Raw genomic sequence first — 18,264 nt, 5'->3', positions numbered from 1 at the left:
GTCCCCCTGTCGATATTTGTATGCTACAAAACTTCATAGCTTTTTATCAATTACTTTAAAATGTGTAATTGATATGTAATTATATATATAGGGTGTTAACGAATTATGGGGACAAAGTTCAGGTGATTATTTTATTCTTACAAGTGAAACCACGGGTCAATGACACGATTATTTGACAGCGGGACATCTATATACATGTAATGATCGATGACATAGCAAACGGTGTAATACTCGATGTGCTTAGTTGCATAAGATCATATGCAACAGAAAGAACATCTATTCGCTTCGAATAGAAAATATGTCAATCAATCTCAGGGAGCCTTTATTTGATCAGAACCAGCACTATCGTTCGTACGGCGAAAGTCCTTATTTCAATTCACTTAACAAATGGAAGCTAGGCAGTCAGAAAATTTTGGAGAATTCATTTTTGTAAAACCTATACATCTGCTATATCCGTTACAGGCAATATTTGTATCGTTTTTTGTTTCAACAGTTATAGATTCATATTCTAGTTTTACAATTTTCTAACGGCCATCATTATACATCGAGTATTACATCATTCGCTATCAGATATCGACATGCGTAGGAAGAAAGAAAAGTTAAATCCCACTACTCTGCATCTGGACACGTGCCCCCCATCTACTTATCGTCCAAGATTTTTCCAATACCTTGCAAAACGCTGCTAACCGCAGCTGGGCAGCTTTAGCTATTTGCTACTCGTAGGAGAGTGATGAACAGTTAATACAAATTACTAATTAATATTATTTTCTCAGACATTTTGGGAGCACTGTACACAAATGTAAAAATAATAAATGCAAGAATTTTATAAAGTATATATATATATAATATCTTTATTATTTCATAAAAAATACAGAAAAACTGGAAACCGCCGCTCCTGAGAAGTTCCCAACGGGGTATGATACTCCAGAGAGCTTTGTGTCTTTTTCAAAATCGATGTCAATGGCTATTTACAGGAACACTTTATGCCACAAACTTGAAACGATTCCTGGATTTAACTGAAGCATCAGTACTATTTTGGCTGTAAGAAATTTCGATCTCACCTGAAGTATCCTAGAAAAAAGCAGTCGCAACTAATTTCAGCGGTAAATTCACGCTGTCCCCAATGCACAAAAAATTTCGCTTTTTGAAAGAAGATGGTGTACTGATACTAATCTGCGATTACTTTTTACTCGGTTGCTTCAAGTGAGTGTCAACTATTATTTAATTATGTAACACAAGAACTAGCGTTTTTAATTTTTTTAAATATATAAAACACCACAGTATCATTTTTTCTTTGCATTCACTCTTTGTCAATCTTTCAATGTTCCTGTCCTGTCTTGGCGCACTATTGATAAGGAACGGATTGTTGACAATTTATCTTGCATGTCCTCTAAATATTGTCTTTCAGGAATATTGCGTCCTTTTTCCCCAGCCGAAGACATTAGATGTGTGAATAATCTTGTGGTGTTTCCATAATATTCAACTTGTGCTCTTATCAAAGCCTGTAAACACGGTTGAAAATAATCAGTTCTTCGATCATAAAACTGAGGAAGTTCACTTAATAACTGTGCATTTATCGTTTGAAGTTCGTTGTGTATTTCTTTCAACGCGTTACGTGCTTGCTCCATTTTTACTACATTGGCTGCAGTTCTTTCCTTCTCTTCATATTTTTTTAAACGGGCCTGTTGTCTCATATATTCCTGAATGACCTGTTCTCTCTTGTTTAGCGTTGACTGGACGCCAGAAAATTCGGCTCCAAATTTCTTCATTGGTTCCACAATTGTTTTATGTGTCACTTTTGTAAGATCCTGCACACTCTCGCCAACCTAAAAGAAAAAGAAAGCAAAATTTTACGAACAGTACCAAGATCACAATACAATTACGTGTTCAGACATATCACTTCAAAATAGTTTCTAAACAGAGCGTTGTTTCTATATCATTTTGTGGATGTCTGTATTCATTTACACAAGCTAGAAATGAAAATAGATTTTATTGTTCGCTAACAGTTATTTTAGTACACACACAAAAGCATAACGTCAATACATACTTCTATCAATTTTCTTGTGAAACTACGAAAAGAAAGGAATCTAACATAATCATGTCACCGTGCAAAGATGAAAATTAATAGATCTTTTTAACTTCGTGCGCTATATGTGGAATATGATCATCACAAACGATTGATACATTTAGATAGGCTATTTAATTTTTACTAGTACTATTAGTTCTGTTTACGATTTAACTCAGTTTTCACTCTGATGCTTTTCATTGTTCAGTTATCACCAACTGGGACATAACGCCATTGACATTGATCGCCATTCTGCTTTCTGATTCCTTTAAATTGATGTTAACTTTCAGCAATACTTCCTGTACTGTAGTCAAAGTATTTTTTCTTTCTTTTCTTCGCTAATAGTTGTGTATCTTAATTTTTTTAATACCTGTTATCTGGACCTTATACCGTATGGGTGTCACTTTTTTCTCTTTTTTGGTGACTTGGCTATTTTGACTTAGTCCATTATGCTTTATTTATACGTATTTCTGGGCATTACCGGCATGTACATATGTCTTAAGCCTATCACGTTGGAGGGATAACGTCCATCGGTGAGCACACTATCCAGGGAAAAGAGGAAGATAGACAGGAAGCGGCCTGGGATCTGTATGTTAGGTAACATTTCGCCTGGTGTGAATGAGAAAAAAATCAGGCAGACTGGTCTGAAAAAAAAACTGTTATACCTTTTCGACTGAGTATCCCAACGGGAATCGAACCCGAGACAGCCATATTTTACGCAAGGAAAATTTGTAGTTTCAAGTCAATACAATTAAATGTGTGTTTTCAAATCGTTCGCATACAAAGTATTGGTTGAAAGAAATTAGTGAAAATGCGCAATGGTAGGTATCAAGTAACAGATTTGTTTTTAACTTCCGAGCGACGCAACGATAGGAGACCATTAAACAAATCCGCACCAAATTATAAACTTAAGGTTTTTACGAGACTTTCCAAGGATGAATATTCGAATTTTCTTTCTGTTTCCAAAAATAAGGATAGTTTACCAAAGGGTGAAAATAAATTTTAAAAATTGTTTTTTATTTCTTTCTTTTCTTTCTCGAAAACGGCTCTAATGATTTTCTTTTTAATATTTCGTATATCGATACTTCATTAACAATCCTATACTGTGATATGAGTTAATTTTGGGGGAACATCTAGTAGTAGTTTGCTTTTGTTATGAGTTGTTCTGGATGATTAACACGGCTTACTTGATTTTGTTTATACTTGATTAATAACCTGACAATATGGCATAACTTATTTACTCTGAAAAAAAAAAAAAAAAAAAAAAGTTTATTATCTGAAAAACGATTCAGATGGTTTTGTTCATATTTCATAAATAAATATTTCATTTTAATTTTGTAATGTTGCGTAAATCATTTCCTATGAAAAGATAATTTTTTTCTTCCTTAATTTTCTCACATTCGACTCAAGCTGTTCTGTTGACATTTCACAAATATTTCATTTACTAGCCATAATATATGGTATGAGTCATTCTTCACGAAAAAAATCCATAAGGAGTAGCTTACTTTAGAAGGCAAGTTTTCTATGTACGAAGAAAGGCTTTATCATTTTCTTCATATTTCACAGACAAATGTTTCAGTAATAACTGCAGCATAACATGGTTTAGTTAAAGAATTTGGACCCGTCATCCCAGGTCGGGGAACAACAATTAGACAAACGAAAGAAAAATAACAAATATAAAAACCTACATATAGTGTTCATCAACCTGAAGAAAGCTTATGATAAAGTACCGCGTCACGAGATTCATGAGAAGTAGAGATGTGCCAGAAAAGTATGTTCGCCTAGCCCATGATACCATATTAGTGAGCACGTAAGCCGCACCCTAAAATTTGAAGAAGTGAAAAGGGAAGAAAGGATGATTAGAATACGAGATGTAGCTTTATATATATATATATATAAAAGACTGGCGCTACAAAATCTTTTATTGGACATTTGCACAATGGGCACTCTTATCACCTTCAAAGTACTCCCCTTCACGATTCTTACATCGTTGGAAGCAGTGATGCCAATCTTTTTTTTTTTTTTTTTTTAAATCATGTTCATGACATCTGTCGCTTTTCTTTTCACAGCTTCTACTGCCTCAAATCTGTCTCCTTTCAGGGCTGACTCCACAGTGGGGAATAAGAAAAGTCACACGGAGCAAGATCCAGCTAATATGGCGGGTGATCTAACACTGGAATGCCATGTTTAGCCAAAAATGTCTTAACTGATAGGGAGAATTGTCTCGGTGCAGTTTCTATAACTCCGTTTGCCACAAATCAGGTCGTCGTCTTCTTACGCGCTCACGAAGGGTTGTCAGAACATCAAGATAATACTGCTGGTTTACAATTTGACCCTCGGGTACCCAATGAACGTACACGATGCCACGGATGTCGAAAAAGAACAATCATCATGGCTTTGAATTCCGACTCGCTCATTCGAGCTTTCTTCTGCGTGGAGAACTCGGGCTCTTCCAATGCATTGATTGGCGCTTTGTTTCAGGATCGTAGTTGAAAAACCACGATTCATCACACGTAATCACTTTGTCTAAGAATGTAGAATCCTTTTCAATGTTTGTCAAAATGTCAGTACAAATGTTCACTCGAGCTTTCTTCTGTCCCAATGTCAGGTTTCTTGGCATCAGTTTTGAACACACTTTACCCACGTTCAAATTCTCATGTAAAATTTAACAAACACTTTCTTTGTCTATTCCTGTGATGTCAGCAACAGATGTAATGATCAATCGACGATCTTTCCGAATCACATCACTTACTTTTTGAATGTTCGTTTCCTGTTCTCGACGTGCAAGGTCGTCCTGGACGCGGGTCGTCTCTGATCATTTCCTATTCCTCTTTTAAACGTTTAAACCATTAAAACAATTGTGTGCGAGATAAGCAATAATCTCCACGTTCCGCATCCCGGGCAGTCTGTCATTCAGTAGGCATGGTATCGTGCTATAGAATCATACATTACTTTACCTTCATGTACACGTTGTTTGCCAGTAGCTAAATCAATCGTTTTTTTTTTTTTTTTTCTAGCCATATCTCGTACAAGCCGAGGCAATAATAATAGTAGTAAAAAAATACCACTAATCATTTGCCGGTATATTCAGGGAAATATAATTAGGTAAGTACTAAAAAAAAAAATCTAGGCTTGATGCTTTCTTCTCTGCGTGATCATTCATATTGGTCATAAACTAATAAACCAACTTGAGTAGAAATGAATACCGATATAAGCTTAGTAAACAACGAACACAATCTTAATGGTAAAATCAAAGAATACGTTATCAAGAATGCTGACAATTTCGGCAGTGTTGATGCATGATCGTTATTTCAAAATGAAAAATCTGCACATTTTTAACAGCATACGATATGAAGGAATATAATTTTTGTTAGATCGCAAATATAAGATTCATCCTAATTTTTTACTATTGAAATTTGGATGAGATTCGGACTAATACAGTATGTATGAAGGAGCTAGGACAAGAGTCAAGAGCAGTGTAAGCTCCACGGATTGAATACCCGTCATTGTCTGAATACATCAAGGAGCTTCCTTGAGTCCATATGCATTCAACCTGGCTATGAATGTCATTTCTGAAGGTATCAAAGACGCATCACCTTTCTATACGCTGTTTACGGATGACTATCTTATGTGATACCAACTGAGAAGAGTCAAGAGTGAAAACGAGCTTTGGAAGAAAGTCAGAAGGAAGGAAAAAACACGAACTTCGCAGAAGACGGAGAGGAAACCGAACATATAAAAGGACAAAGTATAAAGGAAGTAAATATATTTAAATACCTATGTTTCACTGTAAATAAGGATGGAAATTTAAATACAGAAATAAAGCACAGAATTAAGGTGGAATGGATGAGCTGGAAGATGATCTCAGGTATTTTTTGTGATAAAACAGTAAGTGTCAAGGTGAAAGAAAGAGCCAACAAGATCGTAGTGAGACCCGCAACGCCGTACGGAGCAGAAACTTGGGGAATCAAGAAGGCGTAGGAGAAAAGAGAACTAGACGTGGCCTAAATGACAATATCCAGGTGCATATGTAGTGTTACCAGGTTGGATAAGATCAGAAACAAAAGAATAAAAAGAAGCTTTAAAGTGACTGCGATTTCAAAGAAAGTACAAGAGAAAAATGATGGCAAGGGCGTGAGGACGACGGAAGTAGAAGGCGAAAGAAAAACAGAAAGACCAAAAGAAGAGCGATAGATTGTGTAATTACAGCCTTCGAAGAAAAAGGGTTAACAGAGAATGGTTCGGGACTAAACAAGATGGAAGCAAATTATCAAAAATGTCGACCCCGCGTAAGCTGGAAATGACAGAGTAGTAGTAGTAAAAAAAGAAAGAAGAGAGGGTAGATAAAAGCGTTAAATGCTTAAAAAACCATACACACCTTGCAAGACACTGAATAATAATCTTCCACTAGTTGACGCAGTTCAGCGTTTTGATAACACAGGGGGCTGTTGCTCAGATCATTTGTAAGTCTTTGTTCCACTTTGCTTAGTGCTAACACTTCTTCTTCATATTTCTTTGTCTCCTTCTGAATCTTTTTTGTGGACTCCTCCACACTGAAAAAAAATAAAGTAAATACAGGAACTATAAGAGAGGCACCACAAATATACCAACATAATAAAAAGAACTGACCAAATGGAATAGCTTGTATCAACTTCTTACGCACCTGAAAAGTTTTTCTATGGGTTAGGTTAGGAAAATGTTACTTTAAGTTAGTTACATACTATTACACTCTTCTTACATTTGAATACTATAGGAATTATAGACTCACTAAAGAGGATCCAGGATAAGGGTTCGAAAATATTATATTCATATTTTCAAAGAAACTCTTCAGATCCATCAAAGTAAGCTAACACAATAAAATGACAATAACAAACTAAATAAAAAAAATTACTTCTGGTTTCGTTTTAGACGTTGGAAAGTACCAGAAACTATGTTTATTAATTACACATTACAGCAACTATATCAGTTAAGCTATAATTACAAAATGAAATGAAATGAAATCTTTTACGTCCCACGGTTATGCCGGTTAGGCTAAAGGAGACGGTGATGCTGAGAAATGAATGAAATGGTGGAATGAAGAAAGTGGGAGGAAACGGGAGAACCCGAAAAAACCCACGGGCACGGTGTTTGTTCACCACGAAGTCCACACGGCGTTAGCTGGGATCGAACCAGGGACCCCAAGCACCGGAGGTGACCGCTCAGCTATAATTACAATACTATATCAGGAATTCATATATTAAAGGCATTTTAAACTGTTAGCGTTAAGAATAGGGATGTTCTATTCAGTGTTTCAAATATTTAATACGAAACAACATGACTGAAGAAACTGGGAAATACGACTTTGAAAAAATATTTAAAAAAACATTACACTATTTCTCGATTTTGGGGAACTTGAATGCTATTCCCGTCTCTCCACTATCACTCGTTTTGTTCTTTCATCCGCTGTTCGAATATATTCCTCAGATACTACCTAGGTAATGTGGTAAGTTTCTGAGATATATATATATATATATATATATATTTGAACATTTGATTTTCGTTTCAATCAAGTGAAATTATTACATAAGAAACATGATACCTTACAGCTCCCGAATTTGTTAATGAAACAAACTATTCATTCATGTACAGCAATAAAATAAACTTAAAATCTTATAAATGTACCCTGCTGTCCACAGAACAGCGGTGTGGAACTAAAAAACATCTTGTACATGTGGTTGATTTCTCTTTTTCCTGTTTAGACTTTGCAACGTTGAAATGTGGTAGCCAAGTTTTCTCCAATTTATCAGCATCTACATTTAACTCGATGTTACACGAAGAGTGAAAAAGTGCATGACTGGACCGGGACTCGAACCCGGGACCTTTGGCGTATCTGACGATACATTAACCACTTCGCTACTCAGTTCGCTCCCAGAATAATCATACACTGGTCCACTCTTCAGTCTTTTTCCACTCAGACACCGTGGTTTGTACCAAAACCTAGCTGTTGTGCTTGGACAATTCAGTGTCCATGTTCAGAGCACAGCTAACGGTTGTATTTCATTATATTAATGAAAGCAGGAAAAACCGTTTTAAACTTATTTTTACACACCAAATTCTCTGTAAGTGCGAGGATCGACACTTGAACCCGGGATCTTCGGCGTATCGTGCCGATGCGTTAACCAGTGCGCTATGGCTGTCCTGGAAGCGTAGTGGTTAACGCATCGGCACAATGATCTTGCGTTCAAGTCCCAGTTCAGTCATGCAATGTTACATTCTCAAAACTGTTTCGCAAGTGTTATTAGTATATATTTAATGTTTAGGCAGTTTTGTTTCATTGATATTCTAGAATATTTCCAAAGCTATAATGAATAATAAAACAGTATTTTTTACATTTCATAAGTATGATATTTCTGATTTCGATTTGTAATATAATAACCTTCCCGTTTCAATATTATGTTTACCATTTTTTTCCTGTCTATATAACCCTGGCCGTGTTTTAATTATACTCCGATATTCTTTAGTTCACTACAAATATTTTTCTGACATGCCAATATATGGCACGGCATTCTTGGCACTTTCTTCGTAAGCCCCAGAGTATGTCATCGGGTCCCTGATTATTATACTTTCAGTATTTCAAGAAGAAACGTGGCAACTTCCGTAGAAACTGTTTTTCGTCTTTAATATTAGGTAATGACTTTCCTGTTAACACATCTTAATTTTTAGAGTACTAAGCGGTTCCGACAAGGCCTCTCTCCTTTTTCGACATCTTGAAAGTTTCCACTCTAAACATACAACTGAACTCCTAGCGTAACAATAACATTTTCAAATTACTCACCTAGCATATCCATACCTCAAATTTTAATTCATGCAATTTAGAGCACATTATGTGTATCTAGACAGTATATACGTATAATAAAGCTTTTACGCTTTTTTTTTTATTATTATTATTTTGCTGAAATAATTGGTAATAATACTGTCCAATCCCTATCAAGATTTCCTTAATCGGTATTCATTAATGGACTTCTTTTCCTTATGTAATATGCTTCAAATACATTTCTTTCGACATTTGAAGTAGCACAGTATAAAACTTTCAAACCCTCTACCGAGTGTTAGGTAACCAGAAGGTGCCGTGACAAACCTGATAGAGCCTCGTGCGTGCTCCCTACGCTCGATAAGTGCCGCATGTGTAATGTTCGTACCTGAATTTTAGAGGTAAAATTAAAATTAAAATTAAAAAAAAAAAAAAAAAATCCACATCCTACAAATAGCAGACTTCCTCTACTTGCCTCTTCTTGAAAATATAAGCTACGGGTATGTGTATTTATATTCTTGTTATAAATAATTTTTATTTCTCTTCAGTCATGATGATGGATACTTTTATCTACGTATAAAAGAAAACAAGCAAATTATATATATACCTTAAAAAAAGTTCTTGTTTTGTCCCTTGTCGACACCAGAAACTAGGTAGAAGGTAGTTCCATTACGTTCTCGAGCACGGTCCTTCATTAATTGTCGATATTACATACATAGTAGGTTCGAAGACCAATTTATATAGATAACGAAAATGGAAAAATGCGCATCTTTTGCACGACTCGCGTAAAGTCCGTAACCGTATTTTGACCTCACAAGTTTAAAAAAATAAAATAAAAAGCATCACGCGAAAATGTATAGTAATATTTTCGCTTTAACGGGAAAGTACAGATGAAGAAAGCAATTTCCCAAGAAGAGAGACTTAAAATTGTTATGCAATTTTGAAAGGTAGAATTGCTAAATATTGAAGATTAATATACGACAAACCACTTTTATAAGTAATCTTTATAGTTTATTTGTTACTTGTGGATAAACTTAAATGCTCATATTATTTTTTCCTCTATTTTCATTTTCCGACAATCTTTTCTCTACTTAATGATTCCTTCATTCACTCACGCTCTTTTTGTAACGTATTTGGAAAAATCACCACTTAATATTCCATGTCATTAATTCCTTTTGAAGGAGACATGGTGGCTCAGAGGTAGAGCAGGTACGTGGGGTCAAGTTTGTGGTGGACCGAGGTTATCTCGGGTTCCTCTTATATTTTTATTCCATTAAATCTCCCATCAACATTCACTTGCATTATTTATCCGTCTCCCTTAGCCTAAAAGACCCAACCGTAGGACGTTACACTGAAAGCTTTCATTTCATTTTTAAATCATCATTTAAAAAAACATCTATCTTCAGGCACTTCTTACAAAATTTTAAAGTAAATGAACTCCGCGTTGGTTTCAGTGGATTCTATGATTATGCGTGGTACGACGGATCTTAGGAAGACTTTACGTGTTATTATTATACATAATACATAATTTTGTGGTTCATCCCTTTTATTTCCATGTGTTTCTTTGTCCTTTCACCCTTTTTATTTTTTTTTTAAAATAAAAAGTTCCGTCTTTCAAAATAAAATGCACTGGATTTCAAAACCTTGGATCATGTGAACATGGAAGAGCATCATGATTCTTGTGATTAGGCTCATCACTGCGATATCAGTCCAAGTGACTGAAATATGCTCAGCTGCGTTGACTGTGGTGATGATACTTGCTTCCATCTTTACCCATTGCTTCCTTTCGCTTAACAAATAATTAGCTCCACAATGCGTATATATATATATATAAAAGTACACACATACAGAGTAAGTAAATGTACACAGAAAAAAAGCTTAGCACCAGTACTAGAAATATTTCCTTCACATTTTAAGGCTATAAATGAGAAAATGCTTGTGTAAAACTAGTTATTCATATATACAGCGTGGTCCAAAAGTAGGTATACAGTCCTGTACTGACCGGCTCATGACATTTTATATAATTTACTTATTGTTATCCATACAAGCAGTGATTTACAGTTTCTTTCTTATTTATTTTTAATCTCTTTTCACTTATAACTTAAGCTTGGAACAAACAGAAGCAAATAAAATAATTATCTTAATAAACTAAACTGTCATACTTTGTAGGACTGTATATCTACTTTTGGGCCACTTTGTAGTTGACAGTTTACGCAGTGCAAAGAAAACCTAAGTCTAATTAAAGTAAAAGGATTTAAAGATAGATTAGAATACGAAGCTAAAAGAAAATAAAGAGAGAATAATATATAATTATAAGCATTAGGTTACCTGCACTCTTCATTTTCGTACAACAAGTCTTACGAACAATTTTGCAATTTACTTACTGTTGTAATTTATTAAAGATGAGTTCAAGATCTCTCTCTTCCGCTTTGGAACATACTTGAGGTACGGATGTGGGTTTGTTTGTCAGGAAGTTCTTCTTTCGGGGATTCCTGTGACAAGTAAACGAAAGTTTCGTTATAAAGAGAATAAACGAAATATTTAAAATATAACTTTTAATACGAAATGAAAAAGAGTTTCCATGTCGAGTAACGAATAACGATACGAAGAAAATTGGTAATGTCAAGAGAGTTGCGCATCGTTCTTAGTACTAATTTTCTAAAGTACAAACCTACTTTTATTCTTGAAATGAAAACAATAAACAACACTGTTTCTATCAATTATTTGCTCACATTCTTACAAAACGACATATGGAATAAATTTCTCAATCCAACTTAAGTTTAGAAGTTGCGTAAAGTTTTGTAGACAGCATCATTTGCACAAGATTACAGACAATGAAAATCGCGCGCTTGCTTTGTTTGCTTTCCTCCTAGAGTCCATGACATTTGGGCGCAAAATCTTTTATCCAAATAGGTTAACCTACCTACATATGTTATAATAAATTCCATAACTAGAGTCCGGATGTGTAGACACTAAAATATGAAAATAGGCAATGGAAATTTCGAAAACTTCAACAAATAATTTTGCAAAAGCTTTAAATAATATCTTGAACACAATAAAGTTTCTACACATGATCATGCACAACTTGTCTCTACCAGCCAGGACTGGCAAAACCATGGATTTTATTGAAAAAAACAAAAAAAAAAAAAAAAGTTTTTTTGGTTTAAATAATTTACTCTATGTATTTATATTAGATATGGACAGAAATTAGTTTGTTTCGCCTTGGTGTTATTATGCAACAACAAGGTTATGCTGGAAGAGGTCACATAAGCTTAAAGCGGAATCCAATCCGCTTCTCGACTTACATCCATGAAGAATTGTCCATTTGGACACGAAACCGGGACTAATTGGTCACAAATGCGATTGCCGACTCACTCACGAAGGACTCCTGATAAAAATACGTTGTACTGAACTTTACATAGGCGTACTTCGTACTTGTTAATATAATTGTCAAGAGTCATTTCAAAAGGACAAAAAGATAAACAGTTGCACAAGTAGAATTATAAATAAATCGGGAAATTCCCGACTTAGCCATTGGGAAAATCCTGTTATTACTTTAAATGTATTTGTATGTAAAATTTTAAGGTCAACATATCATAATCACTACGCTAAAACTGAGGTATTAAATTACAAATTTGGTATGTAGAAATCATTCAATAAAATTACAACAAAGTCAAATCCAAGTTGATGTTAGAAGTTACATAGGCAGTTGATAAATTTTGCCAATTTCTATTAATAAGGGGCAAGCTTGGCTTCTTTATAAAACAACAGGCATTCATTCAAGTAGAAATATATAATTTGGTTTCATTTCGTATGTTTAGGCTTAACATCTTTATGAAATACCAAGGTTATCACGGAGAAGACTTTCGCTTAAAGGGACACCTCGAATCAATACTTGGTTTACACTTGAAAGATGGGTTGTGGTTCGACAGAAAATTGAACACGGGACTCCTTGATTAAAAGATGAAAAGTAGATAAACGTTGAGTTGAGTTGATTTTGAGTTTAACGTCCCGTTCAGCAGCGAGGCTATATGAGACGTGGACCTACTGATTAACGTGGAATCCGAACCACATGAGCTCCCGCCGGGAATCGAACCCGGGCCTTCCACGCCAAAGGCGCCTACGCTAACCGCTTAGCCACTGAGGAGCTCTATGAGATAAACGTAATGCGGATGATTTGATATGTGGAAACATCACCGTACACACGATTTAAAGCATTAAAAAAAAAAAAAAAAAAAAAACTGCTTTAAACCAAGGAAGCATGTACTTCACGAGCCCTTGAAGTTAGGCAGAGGGAACTGAGTATGTAAAATCCATATCGTAAATACGTTTTCTCTCATTTTGTATTCATAAAATGGCAAAAAGGAAGGACACGTTGAACCGTTTAAACATAACTTTGATTGATCTCGATACTTATAATTAGTGCGAATTCTGAAGGGGTGAGTGGGTAAATGTTTCGCAAATAAAAATAAGCAACTTAAGGGAGTGGAAAAGAGGGGTGAAATTCATCTTTCATATATATCTGCCACAGACATATTCTCTCAGTGCTAAGAAAGGACATTTCAGCTAGTTGTTAATGCTGTAAATGGGAAGAAAAAGGAAATATATATTTTAATTTGAAAACGGTAAGCCTTCGTCACATCGGGTGCAGATAACTTGAAATCAAATATTCATATTCATACACAGTTCATACTGATATGGAAGTTTATCTTATCAAACGATACTGATATTCATTACAAGAAAGTTATGATGAAAGGAGTATAACGAATTTTATTCAATTTATATATGACAAAAACTCAAACTCGTGTCGTGCAAGGCAACGTAAAATTTTTGCAGTTCTTACGAGATTATTTTACTTTGGTTTTTTACTGATTAAGATGCTTTAAAAGAAATACGTAATAAGATTATCATAAGTACTTTTCTATCGTCCAATTATTGTGAACGAAATTGTATCAGAACAAGGTCTTCACGTAAGGGAAGAGTTATGATTATGTTTATCGACTGGCAAAAAGCTTTCGATCAGATCAATTGGAACAAACGTCTGAAAATACTTAAAGAAATCGAGGTCAACTGGAGAGTCCGACAACTCATTCGCAGCCTGTATATACGACAACGAGTGAAGTTGTGCTTGAATGAAGGAGAAACTAATAGTGTGGAGATTGGAAGAGGAGTTAGACAAGGATGTATTATGTCGCCCCAATTATTCAACATTTACAATAAATGTTCAATGAAGGAAACATCAACGGGAGTTGAAGATTTCAAGATTGGGCGACAGATCATTAACAAGGTTAGGTATGCGGGTGACACGGTTATTACAGGTTGGCCTAAAACCGAAGAAGAACTACAGGAGATGGACAAAATAGATGACACTGGAAAACAATATGGAATGGAAATCAACGTCGAAAAATCGGAAGTCATGAAAATATTCCGTGGAAATACCCTTACAGGTCAGAGTAGAACAAAGAGAACTTAAAGAGGTCGCTCAAGTTAAGTATCTGGGAAATATTTTACGAGAGACGCCACGACAAAAGTTAAAGCTACGTGAAATTGGTTACTCAGGAGAAAATTTGTAATTTGTAAGAAGTTTAGTTTCCGTGCCTGAAACGGGATCAAAATCTTGTCTTGCACAGGTTAAATGTGTTAATTTTTCTTCACTCATTGTCTTTATGGCATATACCCGATGCATATACTAAATCTGTACGCAATTGGTGTATAGCACACTTGTATACTGGGAAGGTTCTAGAACACAGGGCGCCCTATATAGATTAGTAGCTAGATTGGTTTCTTTCTGAACCAAAGTTTATTATATATTTCACATAGTATTGCCGAGCGAGCGCCCCGCAGGGCACGTTGTTTTCTGTCCTCATTACAACTAAATGGAAATGGGGACCTGTGTTATAAAACCTTGACTTTTATACTTGTAGAAGTGCATAACAGTATTTGAAAGGTTCGCATTGAATTCTACCGAAGAAATGCCGTATTTATATCCAGGGATGGCTGGTTTAAACCAGCTGTTTTTTTTTTTAAGAAAAACAACTGGTTTAAACCCAAAAATAAAGAAAAAAAGAAAAACGAACGAAAACTGCTTTAAACCGTGTGAACTTCGTGGTGACGTTTCCACATATCAAACCATCCGCATTACGTTTATCTACTTTTCACCTTTTAATCAAGGGATCCCGTGTTCAATTCTCGGTCGAACCACGACCCATCTTTCAAGGGTAAAAACCAAGTAGCAATTCGAGGTGTCCCTTTAAGCGAAAGTCTTCTCCGTGATAACCTTGGTATTTCATAAAGATGTTAAGCCTCAACATACGAAATGAAACCAAATTATATATTTCTACTTGAATGAATTCCTGTTGTTTTATAAAGAAGCCAAGTTTGCCCCTTATTGATAGAAATTGGCAAAATTTATCAACTGCCTATGTAGCTTCCAACATCAACTTGGATTTGACTTTGTATTAATTTTATTGAATGATTTCTACATACCAAATTTGTAATTTAATACCTCAGTTTTAGCGTAGGGATTATGATATGTTGACCTTAAAATTTTACATACAAATACATTTAAAGTAATAAGAGGATTTTCCCAATGGCTAAGGCGGGAGTTTCCCGATTTATATATAATTCTACTTGTGCAACTGTTTATTTTTTTGTCCTTTTGAAATGACTCTTGACAATTATATTAACAAGTACGAAGTACGCCTATGTAAAGTTCAGTACAATGTATTTTTATCAGGAGTCCTTCGTGAGTGAGTTGGCAATCGCATTTGTGACCAATTAGTCCCGCTTTCGTGTTCAAATGGACAATTCTTCTTGGATGTAAGTCGAGAAGCGGATTGGATTCCGTTTTAAGCTTATGTGACCCCTTCCAGCATAACCTTGTTGTTTCATAATAACACCAAGGCAAAACAAATTAATTTCTGTTCATATCTAATATAAATACATAGAGTAAATTATTTAAACCATAAAAAACCTGGTATTTTGTTTTTTTCAATAAAAACCATGTTTTTTGCCAACTCTGTTTATATCCAAAACGGTTGAGCCCTCATAAGTGAATCTGTATCGAGGAATGCAACTTTACCCATCAAGAATAATTCTTAAGGATATAAAGAACAGGGTAACCGTTCAGGAATGGAGGGCCAACACTAACGAAGACAGAAAACCTTGTAGTAGTAGTTTTGGCGCACCACTAGAAGTAACTGTTGAAAAATTTTAATTCTTTCACTAATTTACTTCTTACTGTCTCTTAAATGATTTGCGCTGGGCGACATGAATATATCACACTTGGTATACAATTCTTTTCCCATTTTGGTGGGGTCCCGGGTTCGATCCCGGCCTCCGCCAAGTGGACTTTGTGGTGGACAAACATTGTGTGCGTGGGTTTCCTCGGGCTTCTCCCGTTTCCTCCCACTTTCTTCATTCCACCATTTCATTCATTTCTCACAATCACCGTCTCCTTTAGCCTAACCGGCATCATCGTGGAACGTGAAACTCAAAGCTTTCTTTTCCAATTGGCGTATAAATACGGTTTCCGGATGTACCGCATAAGAACTACAGTGCAAAAGCACAAACTTACCCGTGCTAAGTGGCCACTAAAAAGCACGAATGTTATCCAACCGAGACAAGATAGGCCGAAGACGATAGTCCGGAGCGGTAGCGCGTATACCAAACAGCATAATTGTAAGTATAAAACTCGATATGCGTTAAGTGCTGCATCGCCAGACCAATTTTAGGAAATTTAACGGGTCAATTGGAGAATTTATTTAAGTTTGTGAGGAGGAATGAGTGAACGTGAAGTAAGTAAAAATAGTAAAAGTGAAGAAAGTTGTGGTTTTTGATGTCGCAAGCGGCACTGTATATGGAGACGGAAGGACTATTTCGCGGAGTGGTACATTTCTTATGATATAGTAGCGCGAGTGGCATGGCGTTGGGGATGAAGGAACAGCATTTCGAGGGCTATTTAGGTGTATTTATTTAAGGAAAGGGAACTGTTGTACACGATTTTCTTCTTGAAGCTGGAAAAGTTAACAAGCCTCAGTTTTGAAGGTGACTTCTAACTGATCGGGAATGTATTTCTGCACACTGTACAGAAGCTGTATTGTATGTTAACAAGTGAAGCGTTGCAAGTATGAAATCATGACAAGTGCTAGCGAAATTTTTATGATCTATCAACCGACGTTTTCACTACCCTCGCTTACGCATATACCCAACGTCGCTGACGCGCCTCCTCCATTTGGACGCAACCCTTCGCTTTACTTGGGCCCCCCTGTTCTGACTTAGTTATATGGCGTTCGTGCTATTTAGTGGCCACCTAGCACAGGGTGTTTGTTTTTGCGCTATGGTTTTTGTGTACCCAACGTAAAGTAACATCATCCAACGTAACTTAATATAATAAAACAAAGTATAACCGAATGTAGCACATTTTGGTGCTTTTTTTTTTTTCAGTTTTCAGAGTGGTCCGCCGATACGGCACTAATGGCCTCGATATTGTCAAAAAAGTAGAACATATGCAATATTTACATGAGCCTAAACCTGAACCCTAATGTTCTGTATACTAAGCCGAATTCAGAATAACTAAAGCAAACATGAGAGATGAGAAGTAGCTGTTCTTAACTATTACCAAATATATTACGTTACTAGTATAAACCAAGTCAGCAAGTTTAGAGTTGAACAGAGTGTAAAATGTTTTTCACGTACTAAGAGAAAAAAATTTATACATCTCCAAAATACTCGAAAACATATACTTGCCAAGTCATTGTAGTACAGAATTCGGACACAAACAAACGCACTATACTAATGTAATGCTATTACTTGTTTAAAAAAATCATATTTCGTTCCCACACATCCAGACTATTTTATCTATGCCACGAACATCTGATCTGATTTCTCTGTCTGTCATAACTTCGTCTTCTTCTTCACTAAAAACAAAGAGGTGCATCGGTCATAATTTATGTAGGCTACAACTGTAAAATGGTCTTATGTAACGTATATCTCACAAGGATAATTTTTGAAATGAAAACTAAATTGTCCAAAGTAAAGGTCAAAATCAAGAAAAGAAAAAGTAAATATTTGGAAAAGTCAAAATCGGGAAAGAAATTCAGACAGTGAAAGAGAACTAAGTTCCCAGTAGGATAGGGTTAAAAAGGTGGGAAAACGTGAGAAAGGTATAATGAAAAAAGTGAAAGAAAGAAGTGGATGTATGAACGAGTAAATGTACAAAAACAGAGAGTTAAGTGTAGTGTATATGTGAAGAAATTCCAACTTCAACCCTTCTTCTACACAGCGTACAGAAAGAATTCCGATATGCACTTGAATGTTGTCACTGACGAATATGACTTGTCATTTATTACAGACTCCACTGTCAGTGGAAAGATTCATACGTTGAGAAAGATGATTAATTCAAGAATCA

The 18,264-nt window shown here is 35.5% G+C and overlaps 1 protein-coding gene across 1 annotated transcript; it reads right to left on the bottom strand.

Moving 5' to 3' along the window:
• Positions 1-1,247: 1,247 nt before the first annotated feature.
• Positions 1,248-17,761, bottom strand: LOC145666844 (bridging integrator 3-like). Its single transcript, XM_081734419.1, has 4 exons — positions 17,604-17,761; positions 11,240-11,347; positions 6,444-6,618; positions 1,248-1,826 (listed from the first exon to the last, which is right to left on the bottom strand). The coding sequence occupies exons 1-4, from the start codon at positions 17,609-17,611 to the stop codon at positions 1,311-1,313; spliced, it is 807 nt and encodes a 268-aa protein (XP_081590545.1). The 5' UTR covers positions 17,612-17,761; the 3' UTR covers positions 1,248-1,310.
• Between the last annotated feature and the right edge of the window lie 503 nt (positions 17,762-18,264).

The sequence above is a fragment of the Thermobia domestica genome, chromosome 12 (genome assembly GCF_964235325.1).
Source record: "Thermobia domestica chromosome 12, izTheDome1.hap1.1, whole genome shotgun sequence".
NCBI classification, from domain to species: domain Eukaryota; kingdom Metazoa; phylum Arthropoda; class Insecta; order Zygentoma; family Lepismatidae; genus Thermobia; species Thermobia domestica.
Note: the sequence above shows the minus strand (reverse complement) of the source record. Positions and strands in the feature narration are given on the sequence as shown.